We start from the raw sequence: 18396 nt of genomic DNA, 5'->3' as shown, positions 1-18396 counted from the left end.
AGAGGTGTGGGCTACAGAACTGTATGGGTGCTCTTTGGATAGGTATGGGGTTTTTGTTGTTTCAGGGCCCCTTCCTGTTGATACCTCAGGAATGAGATTGTACCTTTGAGTTAGCTGGTTAATGTCACTGCACCAGCCAGAGAATGACAGGTGAGTAGAGAAAGGATCTCTACTACCCTGAGCCTGGGAAGACCCTCCAGCAGGGACCCCAGGACAGATGAATATTGTTTAGCAGATGGATATTGTTTCCCTAGAGAGATACATAATCATCAACCAGCTGGCTTCACTGCTGAAAACTTGCCTTGAGTTTGTGCTAGGTTAGAATCTCCCTTCCCGCTACTGTTCTACCACCAACTGCACACACTTCTCTCTCTCTCTCTCTCTCTCTCCTCTCTCTCTCTCTCTCTCTCTCTCTCTCTCTCTCACACACACACACACACACACACACACACACACACACACACTTAAAAAAACTGACTTGGGGCACCTGGGTGGCTCAGTTGGTTAAGCTTTCAACTCTTGATTTCAGCTCAGGTCATGATCTCACAGTTTGTGGGATTGAGCCCCGCATTGGGCTCTACACCAACAGTGCAGAGCCCACTTGGGATTCTGTCTCTGCCCCACCCTGCCCCTCAAAATAAGTAAATAAATTTTTTAAAAAACTGACTTAACAGAAACTCAGATAGGGGATTATGAGTCTTTGTAGAGTTAACCCTCTCCTTCCCCTCTCTGACCTCCTTCACTGCTGGGCTGGGCCCTGAGCCTCCAGGAACCTGTAGCATTGACCTCTCTGCTGCACAAAGCACACCTGGTGGGAGTGACTGCAGGCTCTAGGCTTGTTTAGAGTCAGTAGGGTTTGTTTTACCAGAGCCACCATCTCTCCCTCTTAAGTACTCTTAGGACTCTGGATCCCTTTTTGCTTTCCCAATAGAAACACTTCCCAACCATCCACCTAGAGTCTCTTGACCTTTCTTTGTGGGAGAGTTGTTTGTGCATCTCAATGGTAAGGAAAAAGCCCTGTTATACCCACCCCCCACACAAAAATAGAGTAGGCTGAATGCCTGATAGCAACAGCAACTAAAGGTAGTTAGAATAGAGTCCTGGCCCTACACTCAACTGTCATTGCTCTTGCCAGCCACTTAATAGGTGAGCCTGTAGTTTCCCCAGGTTCCTGCCCAGGCCCAACCCTCTACATCAGGGAGGGTAACAAACCTTTACCACCATCACTTTCTCCTCTGTGCTTCTACCACCCTTTATGCATTCCTCTCTCTCATGCTCCTCTGTCTGCCTTAAATGGGCTAATATGTGTTTCTGTCTTCTTTTTACCATTAGACTAAAGTCTTTTTGCAAGAATCAGTATCTTTCCCTCCCCAAAGTACATTGTTCCCTGCCTGCCCCATGTTGATATTCAGTGACTATCAAGTTTTTTAAACAAGTGGTGAACTTACTGATGTTTAATTATTAGGGGGGCAAAAGGAAAGAATAGGAGACTGCTCTGTCCACAGAGCTAAGCTTTAGAACTGCAAGTTGTCTTTATGAGCAAAAAGTGGTGCTTGCCAGTTATAATGAAGGTTAGAAGAACAGATTGAAAAGATGAGAAAGGATGGGGGTAGGAAATGCCACAGAAGGGAGAAGCTGTTTGATACCTGCCCTGAGTCCATTGTTCACTTGTTCACTGCAGACAGGTAGCTCTTTACTCTTCCAAGGCCAGAGGAAAAGGATCAGAAATGGCAGTTGTGTGAGGAGACTGCCAGACTATTTATTTTCTTGGGAAAACAAGGATTCCAAAAGATTCATGAACCAGGGCAGGGCAGGCTCGGTCCCTTGAATAACTGAAGCTTACCAAATACCTTCCAGTGAGATTTGGGACCAAGATCCATGTGAAGATCCACAAGTCAGGCTGGCCTAGACCAAATGTTAATATCTGTTGAGATTTCTCCTGCTTCAGCTTCCTACCATGTATAAGGCTGAGGGACTAGTCTCAAAGACTCTCCAACCAAATGTCCTCTATTTGTAGGCAGCATCTACAGCATCTAAAGTAGGGCAGCATCTTTCTTCGATGTTCTGAGCCTCCTTTCTTACCTTGGGGAACTATAATCCACATCCTGGAAGGAAACTGAAAGATCCTCCAGACATGCTCCCTAAAGCTTTGTTAGCCCTGAATATCTGATGTCCTTTTCCCCCTCCTCTGGGTCCTGCCTAAGCAGAAGGCCTCCAGAAACTCAACTCAGAATCCCTTGGCCCTTATGACTCCTTTGATTTTGGAATCATTTCCTTGCCCCTCTCCTATGAAAGGCCTCATCTCCAAAGTCTGTGTTGGCTGAAACTGAAGAAGAAAGAAAGAAAGAAAGAAAGAAAGAAAGAAAGAAAGAAAGAAAGAAAGAAAGAAAGAAAGAAAGAAAGAAAGAAAGAAAGAAAGAAAGAAAGGAGGGAGGGAGGAAGGGAGAAAGAAAGGGAGAGAGAAAGGAGAAGGAAGGAAGGAAAGAAGGAAGGAAGGGAAGGTGGATGGAGGGAGGGAGGGAGGAAAAGGACCTCCTTATATCCACTGCCCACCCTCACACATTTTCTCCTTCTGCCTTAGGCCCTACCAGTCTATCTTTTATTTTCTTCAACCTTTTTCATAACATAAAATTAGCCATTTTAACCATTGTTGATCTATTTTTAAAGAACTTTACACCTTCACCCCTTTTTCCATTGAGTGAGATAGTCTTTCCCTAAAGATGTTGAAATGGGAGCTGGAGGAGGTGTGGCAGGATAGCAAGCTCAGAAAACCCTCTGGGTCGCAAGACTGTATAGGCCAAGACATGTGTCTCTAGCTGATCCAAAATAGGGCATCTGAACATCTGGCTCAGGTGATAAGCTTAAGGATAGGAATGAAAGTCAGGAGCTAGGTGAGGCGAGGCCTCCCAGAGGAACCAAGATTTTTCAATTTCTGGCTCTGGTTTCTACCTCCTGGGTCATGAGGCTTGTCCCCTAGGCCTTTATGCACAGGCTTCCCTCAAGCCACAGCTGCTGTAGTGGGTGTCCCTGAGTTGAGGTATTTGTCCTTTCTCCCAAACAAAGGCTTTTTAGTCATAGGGTTTCCAGGGGAGTAAGAGTGGGGAGGAATAGCAGAACATCAATCTAGGACAAGAAATCCTAACCATGAAGGAGGCAGAATAGGATTCTAAATCTTTTTTTTTTTTTTAATTCACTGACCTCTTGTCTCCCCATTTAAAAAAGAATCTAGTTCTTTACCATCCCACTACTAGTTTCAGATCTTTCACCATCCTTTTTTCCCCCCTGAGTAGTTTCTGAGCTACTTTTGAAAACTAAATAATGGGTAAGGGAGTAGGAGCTGCCATTCTCAGTGGGTTAACTCCAGAGCCATTTTGGCTAATTTTCTTACCCCAAGTCTGAAAGCAAGGGATACTCATTCTGTGAAGTTTGCCTCCTGGCTCTGCAATTAGTCACGGTTCCTATAGCTGATGTACTGGCACAGGCCAAGGACCAGCTGAAGCATGGTGGCCAGCCATCAGGCAGTACTGTGCCCATTTAGAGTTTTTCCCAAGCTTCAGTGTAACAAAGTCTTATCTCCTCTTATTCTTAATTGGTGGCCTCAAGTCAGGCATATTTTGTCTGGCAGATGATTCCATTCCAGAGGGAATTCTATTCTTTGAAAGAAGTTTCCCCAGAGGCAACCAGGTAAGTAAGAACTGAGGCACAGTTCTCTTATAAGATGATGGATAGATGTGATGACCTGAAATTTCCTGGCACACAGTGAAAAATAAAATATTAAAAACCAGCTATAGCCCTTTGTCATGACTAGAGGCATTGTAAATTGGAACAGTCCTTCGGGAAAGCAGTTTGATGATATGTATCAAGAATCTTAAAATTACTCCTGCTTTTTGACTTTGTAATTCTACTTTATTTAAGAAATTACCCTAGGTGTGCCTGGGTGGCTCAGTTGGTTGAGCGGCCAACTTCAGCTCAGGTCATGATCTCGTGGTCCGTGAGTTCGAGCCCTGCGTCGGGCTCTGTGCTGACAGCTCAGAGCCTGGAATCTGTTTCAGATTCTGTGTCTCCCTCTCTCTGACCCTCCCCTATTCATGCTCTGTCTCTCCCTGTCTCAAAAATAAATAAAACATTAAAAAAAAAGAAATTACCCTAAATGTAAATATATATGGATTTCAGCATTAGTATTATTTATAATAGTGAAAAATTGCAAACAATCTGAATGTCCAAAATAAGTGAATGTTAAAAAGTTATTATGCATCTCCTTTATGGAGCCATTACATTGATGATTTCAAAAACTATGTAAAAATATGGATAGTTGATTATATTCCAATACCAATTTTCAAAAATACAGAATATAAGATACAGTTGTTTTTCTGTATGTTGTTCTATGCAGGTATTATAATGACAGAATTCAACTCAAACTAGTTTAAGCTAAAAAGAAAAGTAGACTAGGGGTGCTTGGGTGCCTCAGTCAGTTGAGCATCCAACTTCAGCTCAGGTCACGATCTCATGGTTGTGAGTTCAAACCCCACATTGGGCTCTGTGCTGACAGTTTGGAGCCTGGAACCTACTTTGGATTCTGTGTCTCCCTCTCTCTCTCTGCCCCTCCCCCACTCATGCATGCTGTCTCTCGCTCTCTCTTTTTCCCCCAAGTGAGTGGGGGGAGAGGCAAAGAGAGAGAGGGAGACACAGAATCTGAAACAGGCTTCAGGCTCTGAACTGTCAGCACCGAGCCGGATGCGGGCTCAAACTCAGGAGCAGAGAGATCATGACCTGAGCTGAAGCCAGACACTCAACTGACTGAGCCACTCAGGTGCCCCCCAAAATTTTTAAAAAAGGAAACTAGGGGTGCCTGGGTGACTTGGTCGGTTGAGCATCCAACTTCGGCTCAGGTCATGATCTCGCGGTCTGTGAGTTCGAGCCCCACATCGGGCTCTGTGCTGACAGCTCAGAGCCTGGAGCCTGCTTTGGATTCTGTGTCTCCCTCTTTCTCTGCCCCTCCCCCGCTCATGCTCTGTCTCTCTCTCTGTCAAAAATAAACAAACATTAAAAAAATTTTTTTAATGAAACTAGACTATAAGGACACTAGGATTTCTCATAGTATTCAAGGGTAGATGTGCCCTACAAACCGTAGAAGGGCAGAGGAAGTTCTAGAACCAGAGCCTCTGAAGGACTTTCTCTATCTCTTGTGTTTGCTTCTTTCTGAACATCATCTTTATTCTTATCTCCCTGCCCAGTGGCTTTCTCTACTACCTAATCTACAGTCTTGAGCTTTACCTCTCCTCTTGGTCCCACTTCCTATTCTGGGGGAGACCCTGATTGGCTCCACCTGGTCCAAACAAGGGTGGGACCTGGAACCCACCCCTGTGGACTATGAGGAGAAACACCAGCTTCCAGAGAGGGAAACCCCAGAGTGTTGCTACTGTGGTATACACACAAGACTTAAATATACTAGGACATTTACAGAGGTTGTCTCAAGGTAGTGAAACTAAAAATTATTTTTAAGAAATTTAGCACATATTACTTTATAATAGAAAAATCTATTAAGCTTGCCATGGCTAGGCTATGATTGTTATTAGGCCTGGGGTGAGCAGAACTCTTCTCCATTTTGGTTCTCTCGATGAGAGCCACCACAAAATACTACAGCTTGGTGGTACTTGTTTTTGGTAATGAATTTTATCAAGTTGTTTAAGGAAACAGATAAGTCTCAGTTAATCACAGGACCAATTTAAGCTCTCAAACTCTAGCTATAGCATAAAAATCCTTCCTTCTTTTTGGTTAATTTCACCTTGACCCATTGAATCTATTTCAGTTTTCATTTTCCCAAGAATTAATGCTTGGGGGTGAGGACAGAGGTTACCTTTCTTGTGGGAAAGCTAAAATGGAATTGTGTCTCTACCTCAACTCACTCATGCAGTCTACAAGACAAAGGCAAAATTGTTCAGCACCACGGAGAGCGTTTTTCATCCTGTCAACCAGATCAAGGGCAGGTGAAAAGATGCTAGAAGCCCAGCCAGTCTGATCTCCTTACACTTCCGGCTAGTCATCAAGTACCCCCTTTCCCCCCAACCTCTTACTATTCAAACCCTTCCTTTACCTATCTAGGCTTTTAGGAATGAACTCCCTTAACTTTCTACCCGCCTTTCTGCCTCCATGTTATTTGCATCCCTCACTCATATTCACCCATCTTCCATTTCAGTAAGTAGCCTTCCTCCTCTGGTCCAAGGCTCTGTTTCCATCTCCTCCTCAAAGACCATGACCTACGAAACATCTCCTTTTCTACCTAGCTTCCTTCCCTTCCATCTAGGACATTGGTCAGGTGTCCCACAGTTTCAAAGAAATTCTTCAACTCCAGAGTTCCCTCTGGCTGTCATTTATTCTCATTCCTTCTCTTCTCCATCTAGCTCCTTGAAAAAATATTCATGTTCACTGTTTCTGCTTTCTCTTTTCCTATTCCTTCCTAAATCCTCTATAATATGGATTCTGTTCCTACTCTTCAACTAAAACTTTTTTGAGGCCACCTATGACTTCCTTATTTCCAAACATTGTCTGTATCTTCTGGGACTCAACTGGTTTTTTGACACTGTTGATAATTATTGGGAGCTCCCTAAGGATGGGGCTCTTTTCCATTTATATTTATGAACCACAGGCCTGCCATTGATAAATAACTGAAGAAAATGTTGCATGTTAGAGTAAGGAGAGAGAGAAGGCAGAATGCTCCCTGGTCAGGCCCCTCCTCATCCTGTGGAGGGAGTACTTTTTCCATAAATACCTCCCCACATAATCTAGGACCCAACCTGTGTGATGCTAGGGCTGCATCTGTGAGCCAGTCACCCCTAGAACATACTGTCCATGATTGTGTGGGCCTTATGGAACCTGTACTAATAACTTTATAACTAGCACAGATGTATTACTCAATATGAACTATACTGAAGTGCTTACATATATTAACTCATTTTAACCTCACAAGAACATTTGACATAGGTATTAACATTAGTCCCATTTATAAATAAGGAAACGGACACCCAGGACACCTAAATGGAGGTGGACATCTCAAGATAAATAAACATTTTAAAAATTTAAAAAAAAATACAGTTGCATGCTCTGCTGACTGACCCTGTCAGGCACCTCAAATTAATGGATTTTAAATTTTTTTTTAAGCAGGAGAACTGTTTCTCCAACCAAAATTTTATAGAAAGGCTAGTATATAAATGAAATAAAAGAGTATCTCCATTCTCCATACTCTTGCTTCGCTCTTGGACTCAGCCCCACCCACGGCACAGGGTTCAGGGAACACAGTTTAATGAAAATCACTGGACCAGGCTAACTCTAAGGATTCTCCTAGCACTTTTGCCTTCCTCTGATTATACTGGCTTTGCACTGGCCATTAGCCTATATATCCTGTCCCAGAAACAGTGAGACTGGGCTATTAATCATTTCTGCAGTCTGTGGAGAATTTGTTTGAAGGGTTGCAGAAACATGGGTTGCTGTTAGAGATGCATTTCAATGTCTGTCTCTTCTGAGTGTTTAATAATTTTGCTAATCCTCACTCTAGTTCCTGGATCTAGCTAACTCCTGTCAGATGTCCTTGGGGGGCATTTTAAATTCTCCCTGATTTCTTGGAGCCAGACATTTCCTTCTGCCTGGATTTTCTCTGATACTTAACATTCATGAATATTTCACATTTAACCTGATTACATTTCCATGTGATGGTCATGGTGCATTGACTGTATTTCTCAGGGAAGACATACAGGAAGCCCACAGTAAAGGCTTGAATTTTCAGGCACAGTGCCAGATATCTTTGTTCTTGCCACTAAGATGGCCTATCATGGCCAGTGACAGGTGAGATGCTGTATGGTGGACTTTGCACAGGACTTCTCAAGCTTAGGGTTCTGCACCCTGGCTTATAACCCAAAGGAACTGGTGGTTTCTCTCAGGGATCAAAAGCCACCAAGACCTGCCCAGTGGTGGCAAGGACCAAATGTGGCTCTCTGTGACCAGAATTGCTCAACAGCTTCCTAGGCCCCACTCAAACTCTATCCTCTGCATAGTCTCCTTCCAATGTTACCATTTCCATCCAGTACCTCCAGCCTGAGAGAAGCAACTCTGATGAACTCACCTGGACTGAAGAGGGAGAGGTGCCTGAGGGGTTCATGTGTTTAAAGTCAGCCCCAGGGAAAGGACAGTGAGACTTACATGGATTGATGGGAGCGTTACGGAGAAGATGTATGATTGGGAAGTCCATAGATTTAGAATGTTAATGCAAACTGTAGAAGACATCAGGGCTCCCCAAGGAGAGAGAGGTGGGCTGAGGGCAGGACTCTGTGGAAGAGACAAAGGGCTGTGGGACAAGATGAAAATGATGGTTAGGGAGGCAACATGAGTGAAGGAGAACAGTGTCCTCAAAGCCAGAAGAGGAAACCATATCCAAATGGATGGGATATGTGTATCATGTGAGAAGTGCTACAGAAAAAGTGCCAATGCTTCCCTGGTAGGGTCCCTCAGGCATGTTTATTGGCTTTACCCTTTAAGAAGCCATCAGTTTGCTTTGAGAGTGAGTCCTACCTATGGCCTAAGGGGAAAGCCAGAACCCAGCTGTCAAGTCTTCATGCCCCCTGTAGGTAGCACCTCAGAGCTGTTTTGGCTGCAGAGAGGTATGTCAGGGCCACTAGAGGCCTGCTTCTCCAAGTTTTCAGGGGACAAGCGGACAAGTGCTATCCATAAGGAGTCTCTCAAGAAGGAACTGAGACAAGGAAGCAGAGAATAAAGGATTGGAGAGGACTGCAGCATGAGAAGTTGCCTGAGATGGAGGCACTGCAGCACCCCACTTTTTCTGAGCCATGTCCCCTACAATACCAGCTAAGGGGTGGGGGTCAGAGTAGAGGAGAAAGGCCCAGGTTCTGCCCTCAGGAGGTCACATACCACTGTGGTGACAACAGCCCATCCAGGGTCTCTCTGGATGGCCTGAAGGAACACAGGCAAGGCCAAGATTTCCCTCCCAAACATTCTAGACTTTTTCTTTTCCCCTTGATGACAAGCATGTTTTCATCCCCCCATCTCATTCTAAATGCAACAGAAGCTACCATAATGGTTATATGTCCTTCCCTTGCTGGGTCACTCAGATCCCTGAACCTGACACTGTCGGACTAATCCTGGGGCATTCTACCTGTCTGTCTGCTGTCTGCATCTCCAGAAGCAGAACAGGCACAGCCTTGGGTACACTGTGCAATTTTCAGACCTTGGGCATACCATTCTTTAGTCCTAGGCAGTTTCTCAGGGAGAATGTGAATGACTCCAGCCCCTTCCAACGGACTAAAGCAGGGTAAGCCAGGGCCCTAGACCTTGTAGTAGAGGTTTGGCATGTTTTAGAGGAAACAGTGAGGCTGGATTACTGAGCAGCATAAGACTAACTGGTCACCAGCTAATTTGCTTGTTATTCATCTTCTAACCTACCATACCCGGCCAACATTTCAGGTTCTCCAGGGGATACTGTTTAGGACTTATCTGTGAAATGGAGAAGTCCTCATGAGAATTCTTTTTGTCCAGTGGCTGCAGCCTTAAAATCTGGTCTGGCTTGCCCAGTCAGTTCTCTGGATCCTGTGAAGGGACCCATACAATGCTAGAAAAAGAAAGTCTATCTTAGGGAGCATCTACTCTGACCTTTATCCAGACTTAAACTCATAGCAACCTGAAAATACCTTACCAAACAACTGCATAAGAAGAGCTCTGAAGAACAGGGCAATTAGTATGGGAGGTTGAACAAAGAGATCCTGTGGGTTAAAGGAATCACAGTAGGATTTCTAAGAGGAGGCTGGATCACACAGGACTTTGAAGAAAGACACCCAGGTGAGTGTAAGTGGGGCTGAGATTCATGGCTCTTTACCCAGTTCAGGGTCTTCCTTCCAGGGTGTATGGGTCTGCCCTTCCCTCCTCAAATCACCTGCCTACTTCCAGGGGTTAATGCCCCCAAAGTATGGGTGGGAGGACCAGCTTCAGGGCTGAGAGCAGCCCCTTTTCACTTCCTAACAATTCTGTCTCTGCTTTCTCCTCACAGGACCCAGCCGCCGCCTCCATCTCAGACGGGGACTGTGACGCCCGGGAGGGTGAGTCAGTAGCCATGAATTACAAACCATCCCCGCTCCAAGTGAAGCTGGGTGAGTGTGTCTGGGGGGTGAGGGAGATGTGGGGAGTGGACAAGGTGCTCTGGGCTGGGTCTGCAATGAGGTGGCACAAATAAACCAACTCAGACTAGATGATTCCAAGACTCAAGCCACCAAGTCATTGGCACTACCAGACACCTTATCTCCTGCAAGGCAAAGAAGGAATTCATAGTCTTCTGCAGTGCCTGAAGCTCTAGGAGGCATCTCTGAGGCCAAGAAGACTCCAGGTGTTCTGGGGATAGCTCCCATGGAACCCCAGATAGAGGATTAGAAGTTCCACCAAACACTACACAAGGCTGGGAAGAAGCTGCCTTAGAAGCAGGGTGTCAGTTACTATGTTTAAGGGGTAGAAAAGAGTAAGGATCCCAAAATCTAGAAACTGAGATCCTTTCCCCATTTCTTCCTCACCCATCCGGAGATCTCAAGGTCTAGTTGGCTCCTGTTTGAAGGGGTTTTTTAGTAAGCCCAAATATCTCTGTACCCCCTTACCCTTGGGGGTTTGTTTCATGTCCGCTCTGAAATCAGTCTCTGTTGCAGCCTGCTTCTTTGAAGTCACTTGGCTCCCAAGCACTGCCCCTACCTCCTGCAGCTGCTGTTCTCACTTCACCCTACACCTAACACTGCCTTTCTCCCTTCAGGGACCAAAATTTTGCTCACCAAAGGCTGCTGCTATAACAGACTTACTAAAATTTGGTTTCATGAAGAGGAATTACAACACAGTGCATCCAGGAAGGAGTTTATAATTAAATACAACATATCAGTATCCTTCAAAACTTCTCTGCCATCCCTGCCATCCTTTTGGCCATTTTCTCCTCAGACTCCAGCTGCCCGCCAAATACTGGACCTTTCCTCGGTCCTGGGAGCCTTTCCCCATTCATTGTAAAACTTCTTCCTCTGTAGCTGCCAGAACTCCTTTTCACAGAATACTATTCTTTTATTCAGCTTTGGGGTTTTTGTTGTTGTTGTTGTTCTTGTGGTGTGTGTGTGTGTGTGTGTGTGTGTGTGTGTGTGTGTGTGTGTTTGGTGTATTTTTGTTTTTGCTTTTGTTTTGTTTTTGTTTTTTACCTTGCTTCTCTCATTCCAGACTATATCCAGGGATCTCCTCATGCTGTTTTTCTAAACAAGAGAACAGTTCTCTCAGTGGAATTTGTTCATCTTCCCAAGACACCAGACTCAAACTGCAACCAGTTTTATTTGTTCATTACTGTTTAACAAGTATTTTAACTTCTCCTTTTACTCTCCCTCACCACATTCTCCTTCCCAGAGACAATCATTCTAAGCCTTTTTAGTTTTTCTTGTTTTATTTTCTATTTTAACACAAGTGGTATCATACTGTACACGTTTTTCTAAAACGTTTTTTGTTTCTGTTTTCCACTTAATGCCTTGGAGCCCCTGCCAATGTCAGTACATAGAGATTAAGTTCACACTTTTTTTAAGTTTACTTTTTTATTTTGAGAGAGAAAGCACGCACACATGCATACTCATGAGCAGCAGAGGGGCAGAGAGAGGGAAAGAGAATCCCAAGCAGGCTCCACACCCAGCACAGAGCCTGATGCAGGGTTCTATCCCACCACCATGAGATCACGACCTGAGCCAATATCAAGAGTCACATGCTTAACTGACTGACCTACCCAGGTGCCCCTAACTTCACACTTTTAAATGGTTTGCACAGTAGTCCATAGTTTGGTTTTTCAGTTTATTGTTTGCATTTTTCACCATTTCAAACATGCTTTTAAAATAACACTTTTTTTCCCCTCCCATTATATTACCACCAAAGCTCCTCATGAAAATTCTCGACCTCGTCCCAGTTGGACTCACGATAATCACCACTGGGAACTTTAAGGCCAAATTGCACCCCCTAGAGTCATGGAATGGTAATGGCAGCTGCTGCCTGCTGGAAAGAAGCTGGGAAAAACTGGAATCAGATGAGCAGTGGCAGAGAGAGGGTCAGAGACTGAGATATGAGAGACTAAGAGACATGGAGATCAGGGGAAATTTCAGAGTCACAGTAGCTGGAAATTCCCATTCCATCCTTCCTCTCTGGAGCTAGTAGTTATTTTATGAGAGCTTTCCCCTAGTATCCCTCTCCACTCATCATCCCTTTTTCCACATCTGGGCTTAAGATGAATAGGAAAGGGTAGACAGGCCTCCTTCAGGACCCAGGCAGCTACTGGCTACTGGTAACAGTGCCACATACTAGGCAGAGGGTCACCTGGTGACCAGCTCCATGGATCTGGTAGACTCTAGAGCCATGGAGAACTCAGAGGCTGGCACCACAGTCAGAAGTATAGCCAGAGGAGCTCCCCAGCCTCCTGCCCCTCACCCAGCTAGCCACATTCTGCCCCTCTCACTCAACAATTTCAGTTGCTCATTTGGCTTCTGCATTAATGCCAAACTCCTGTCTGGCATTCAAGGCCTTCATGCACTGGGTTGTAACCAGAGCCCCCAACCCCTTAGCACAGGACCTAAGACATAATGGTGATGGATGGTTTTTGAATAAATGCCTGAGTAAATGTATCCTAATTTTCTAACCTGACCTCCCTCCAACTTCACTCCTCTATCCCATCTGGAGCCATACTTATTCTCTTCACTTCTAAATGCATTTTTGTATATGCAATCCCTCCTTCTTAAAATGCCGTCCTCTCTCCTCTGCAAGAAGCCTTGACTTCTCCATCCTTCTCCTTCATCACTCCCTCTCCAGCCTTTCTTTGGCATCAAGCACACACTAACTGCCCCACATTGGAGTACAGCTCCTGGAAGACAGGAGTCAGCCTCTTCCTGTTGCCCCTCACTATCTGCCTCAGGTTGTGCAGGGCCAAGTACTGTCTCCACCAAGCAGCAGGCCTGGAGTTGGGATCCCTGCCTCAGTTCCTAGAGAAGGAAGGGGTTTTCACAATGGAGGCCAGCCCAGCCAGCCCTGAGAAGTGAGGTAGGGTGGCCTGGGAAGCAGGACACAGCTTCCTTCCCTGTTCTCCTGCAGAGAAGCAGCGGGAGCTGGCCCGGAAGGGCTCTCTGAAGAATGGCAGCATGGGTAGTCCCGTCAACCAGCAACCCAAGAAGAACAATGTCATGGCCCGGACAAGGTAGAGGCCCCCAATCCCACCTGGACCCTGCCAGTCAACATTTATTTCTGCTGGTCCTACGCTTCTCCTTCTTCCCCTCCCTCCTCAGTCCCAGTTCCTCTCTGAGAAGAGAGTCTCAACAGGATCCAAGGGGACAGGGGGGAGTGGTGGGTCAGGCCTAACCCTGTTCCTCACCAGGCTACATGCTCCAGTTGCCAATCCAATCCCCTAAATTTCTACCCAGGCTTGTCGTCCCCAATAAAGGCTACTCCTCGCTTGACCAGAGCCCAGATGAAAAGCCACTGGTCGCCCTTGACACGGACAGGTGTGTACAGGGATGTTGGGGCAGCCAGGCAAGCCACAGAAACTTGTGTGAACATACAAGTGGGCTGTACAGGCCATACCTGCTATATTGTCAGAACAATTGGGTTGTTCCTCAGATAGCCAGGAGCTCTCCAAGGATGAATCCTCCAGGGAATGGAATTTTTTATCTGGAGGTGGGAAGAGCAGAGAGAGGAAAAGGGGATTGGTACAGTCTGATGCTATCCTGGGACAAGTGATCCAATAGCTGCCCCCTTGAATAGGCCCTGATTCGATGTTCCCTGCTGCTGGAACACACCTGGCTACACTTGAACTTTGGGAAAACCCAACAAGCCATGGGGGGGTTTGAGACTAGAAAAAAGGTGAGAGGAGTGGGGCAAAGGGTGTACAGCTCTATTAGGAGGAGATTAAGGGTGGCAATTTTAGAAGGGTGGGGCTAGGGAAGCTGAGCATTTGTGCGGCAAGCACAATTTTTATTTAGATCTGTTATTTGAAAGCATAGGGGAGGGGTATTAGGTATTGACTAAGGGGTTAGGAGGTAGGATGCAGGGAGTTTTAATATTTAATATCAGGGAATCACTACCTCTCTGTCTTCTTTCTTCCACCACCAGCGATGATGACTTTGACATGTCCAAGATATTCCTCTTCTGGCTACTCCTCTGCTGAGGTGAGGCCCACTCCTTAGGGCCCTCCACACCACCTGAGCAGGACACCTCCATCCAGAAAAGGGGGTGCGACCAACACCAAATCACACCCTGAGGGGAGCAGTGGACAAAGCTAGGTGGAGCCTCATGGGAGTGGGGCATAATGGGCAAGGCCTGGGGTGGGACAGTGTCCAAAAGAACCTGGAGGCTGTTAAACACTGGCCTCAAGTGTGGAGAGCCCAGTTTTAGGGGCAGGGCTTGAGCCTGGGGTTAGAACAGGGTTATTAAACAGAATGGAGTGTGAAATACAGGCTATGCTTTATGGGGGTCAGCCAAATAGAGACAGAAGTTGCCCCAAGAATGGGATGCCCTTTGTAGAGAGGTGGGGCGTCCAGGATGTACCTGTAAGAAGTGAGACCAGAATTAGGCTGGGGCCTAAGGAGTGGCAAAGCCAGGCGTTTCGGTGATCTGGGATGGGACTGAGTAGGTGCAGTTGGCCTGGGGATGCAGCCGGCTGTGGGGTGGTGCCTCGGGATGCCCTGAGCCTGACCTCCCTCCCCTTTGTCTACAGCAGATCAACCAAGATTTGAACATCCAGCTGCTGAAGGACGGCTACCGTTAGATGAGATACCTGATGACGAGGACCTGGACCTCATCCCCCCCAAGTCTGTGAACCCCACCTGCATGTGCTGCCAGGCCACGTCCTCCACCGCCTGCAATATCAGTAGCGGGCGGGGCATTTGCGGCCGCCTGGGGCAGGGCCCCCGAGGGTCAGGCTGGACAGGGTAGGGGCCAACCCCTCCCCAGCTCTTCTGCCTGCCCCTGGCCCTGTGTCCCCTACAGCCGCCAACCTCGTAACAGTCATTGCTTCCTCCTATGGTAGGACGTGTACCTCTGTGTGTTCATGGAGCCGGAGAAACCAAAACCCGGTCTTTCTCCATCCCGGGGGCTGAGGAGCGGTGGGGGCTGTTTTGTTCAGTTACTTGGGGGACCTTGCCCAGCACCCTGCCCGCCTCCCCAAAGCTGCAGTGGGGTAGGGGAGAGAAAGGACTAGACATCAGGGAGGACAACACTAATGGGTGGGGGAGGGATCACGAAGCCAGGGGCTTGGCCCACCCCAGTGAAGCCATGAGTCCCCAGCCCAGCCTGACAAGGAAAGGGGCTGGGAGGGAGAAAGGTCCAGGGCTGTGGGGCAGGGCCCAGCACTCAGAGCCCCTTCCACATGCCCCCTGCCGGCCCATATAACTTTTTGTGTTTCCCCCCTCATCTCCAGATGGGAAGCCTGGCAAAGCTGCCCAGTGGAATACTGCCCCCCATCCATAGAATCACTGCCTTCTTCCTCCTTTTTTGCCCCATTCACACCCATTCCGTACTCTCTGGGTCATGGAGGAGGGTAAGGTGGGCCTTAGAGATAGGCCAGAGTTTGGGGTGATATGATCTGTCCTCACCCACCCCCCCAACCACTGCATCTATTTCTCTGCTGACTCCTCCCATCCCCTATGCTTCTGTTCATTGGTCTCCATCCCAGCCTGGAAGCCGGAGGTAAGGCTGGGCCCCGAATGCCCCATTCCCATCTCTCTCTAGCCCAAGATCCCAAAATGCTGCTCCTAGTAAGAATCTTCAAGGAAGCAAGTGTAGGAGAATATAGTGGTTGCATTGCATGTTTACGGTAGGGAGAACCTGGCAGAATGGGTGTGTGTCTGAGGCTGGCAGGGCATGTATCTGTGTCTATGTGTTGGGAGAGGTCTGTTTCTGTCACAGATGTGAGTGTCCGTGGTGGGGAAGTGGACTGTGTGGTCTGTTAACAGTGTAAGAGGCTGCTCGGCAGTGGACTGAGAGCCCTGGACCTGGAGTCAGAGGCTGGGGTTGTGGCCCTGGCTCTGGCACCCTTTCTGTGATCTTCAGCAAGTCACTTGTGTTCTCTGGGCTTCAGTTTCCTCAACTGTAAAATGAGCAGTGTCTGAAATTATTTTTAAGATCTTTTCAAACCTAAAGGAATTTCTTCATAGGAATTTCCATGGAGGTGTGTAGGAAGGTCTCTATGTGTCTTTGAATGCACCTCCTGGGCATCCTGAGTTGTATGTCTGTGTGAAAAGGAGAGGGGAAGTTCCTAAGGGACCTGTGTATGTTTGGGATCTTTTTGGGAATACATGTGTGTGTGTCTGTGAACATGTATGTGTGGGAGGGTATATGTTGTGTGTGTAACTCTGTGAAGTGTCTGTGAGTCAGAATGTGTGTACTGCTGCTTCTGCTGCTGGTGCTGGTCGGGGGGAGAGGGCAGAAAAGCTGAGGATGAAAATCAAGAGCGAGGAGGTTACCAGGCCCACCCACCACTCCCCACCCCCGCCACTGGGCATTGTAGACCTGCCCCTGTGTGAAGAAAAATGAAAGCACAGATAGCCTAAGACTGCTCAGGTTTCATGCCCACAAGCCCCATATCCAAGGACCAGGGTATACACTCCCCATCCCTCCATGCTGACAACCCACACATGTTGGTGTATCCACTCTCATATGTACCACTCACGTGCTGCAAGCATGCAAGAGGACACATGTACAGCCCACTCCCTGGATGTCATTCCTGGGAGATGGGAGCTGAAGGAGGGGGAAGGTAGTGAGAAGAAAGAATGAGGCTGCTGGCTTAGGAAGGGTAGCACCTCTCTGTGCACCACACCTATGGACTGCCAACTCCAAAGTTTTGAGGTGCAGCTCTCTACCTTCAGTTCCTCCAACCCATCGCTACCTCCTCTAGCAGCGACCCTGGTTAAGTGGTGAGAAAATGCCAAAGGGAGGCAAGAACAAAGAAGGCACTTGCAGGGCCTACAGGGTTCGTACTGGCCCCCATCTGAGCCTATCTCTCCCATCCTGGTCAGCATCCCCATCCTGTCATCTGGGCCCCAGAGCCAAGCTTCCTACCACTACTACCATCACCCTGGGCTCCCTGATTCACCCTTCTAGAACATGGGTACCTCCTCTTTTCTGGACAGGGCCCCCATGAGGGCTCATATAGATTACTGCCTTTGCTGCTGACTTGCTCTATGACTGGCCCACTGCTCAACCTCTCTGGCCCTGAGAAATCAGGGAAAGCTCCCTACCCACAGGACATACTAGTTCCCTGGCAGGCAAGGGCTTCCAACTGAGGCAGTGTACAAGTGGTGGAGAGAAGTAGGAAGCTGGCAACCAGCACCTTCTGGGTCTAGGAGAGTGTGTGGTTCCCTCCTTCCCCTATCTGGGATGTTGGAGGGGAGGAATCGAGGCCTTAGCTTGCCCCCCTGTCATCCTTCCCCCTTGTAGATACTGCCTTAACACTCCCTCCACCCTCAGCTCTGGCTGCCAACCAGCCAGGTTTCTCCGTGCTCACTAATTATTTCTAGGAAGGTGTGTGGAAGACATGAGCCGGGTATAATATTTTTTTTAACATTTGCATTGCAGTATTGACCATCATCCTTGGTTGTGTATCGTGTAACACAAATAATGGTATTAAAAGCATCAAATAAGCTAGCCTCAGCTCCCTACCTGGGTTGTGGGCAAGGGGAAGGAGGTCTGTGAAGGAGAGAGAACTGATTCTCTGAATACACATTTCAGTCTGCCTCCACTCATGGGTTCGAGGCCAGGCCTGCCACTGACCTTCTACATGACCCTGGACAAGTCGCTTGATGCCTCGTAACCTCCATTTCTCTTCATCAAAGTGAGAAGTTTGGCCTAGAAGATCTCCAGAGACCTTCTGAACTCTTGGGCTTGGAAGTTGGGCTTTTTTAAAGAGGCTTGAGGTGGGGCGCCTGGGTGGCTCAGTCGGTTTAAGCGTCTGACTTCAGCTCAGGTCATGATCTCGCCATCCGTGAGTTCGAGTCCCACGTCAGGCTCTGTGCTGATGGTTCAGTGCCTGGAGCCTGTTTCAGATTCTGTGTCTCCCCTCTCTCTCTGACCCTCCCCCCCCGTTTATGCTCTGTCTCTCTCTGTCTCTCTCTGTCTCAAAAATAAATAAACGTTAAAAAAATTTTTTAAATAAATAAATAAATAAATAAAGAGGCTTGAGGCAGTAAGAGGCTGGGGGTGGGAAGGGAATTGGATCTCTCATCTCTCCAGGGATGGGGCTGAGCCAGGTGATATCATAATGGGCAGTGCCCATCCTAGAGGGGAAAGCAGGGTGGGGTAGGAGCAGGAAGGTTGTAGGGGAGAGAAGCTGAGAGATCCTCCATAGGAGGGGTCACAGCA

At 47.4% G+C, this 18396-nt stretch overlaps 1 protein-coding gene across 1 annotated transcript in view; it reads left to right on the top strand.

The window, feature by feature from the left end:
- Positions 1 to 17678, top strand: part of FAM219A (family with sequence similarity 219 member A) — a 54741-nt gene extending 37063 nt beyond the window's left edge. Inside the window, 7 exon segments of the mRNA XM_030293172.1 lie at positions 10052 to 10151; positions 13138 to 13240; positions 13464 to 13544; positions 14152 to 14173; positions 14175 to 14207; positions 14756 to 14801; positions 14804 to 17678. Coding sequence (XP_030149032.1) covers positions 10052 to 10151; positions 13138 to 13240; positions 13464 to 13544; positions 14152 to 14173; positions 14175 to 14207; positions 14756 to 14801; positions 14804 to 14973 — 555 coding nt within the window. The 3' untranslated portion in view covers positions 14974 to 17678.
- Positions 17679 to 18396: the final 718 nt, after the last annotated feature.

This window comes from Lynx canadensis, chromosome D4 (assembly GCF_007474595.2).
Source record: "Lynx canadensis isolate LIC74 chromosome D4, mLynCan4.pri.v2, whole genome shotgun sequence".
Classification (NCBI taxonomy): Eukaryota; Metazoa; Chordata; class Mammalia; order Carnivora; family Felidae; genus Lynx; species Lynx canadensis.
The sequence above is the reverse complement of the archived record's forward strand: the minus strand, read 5'-3'. Positions and strand labels throughout refer to the sequence as shown.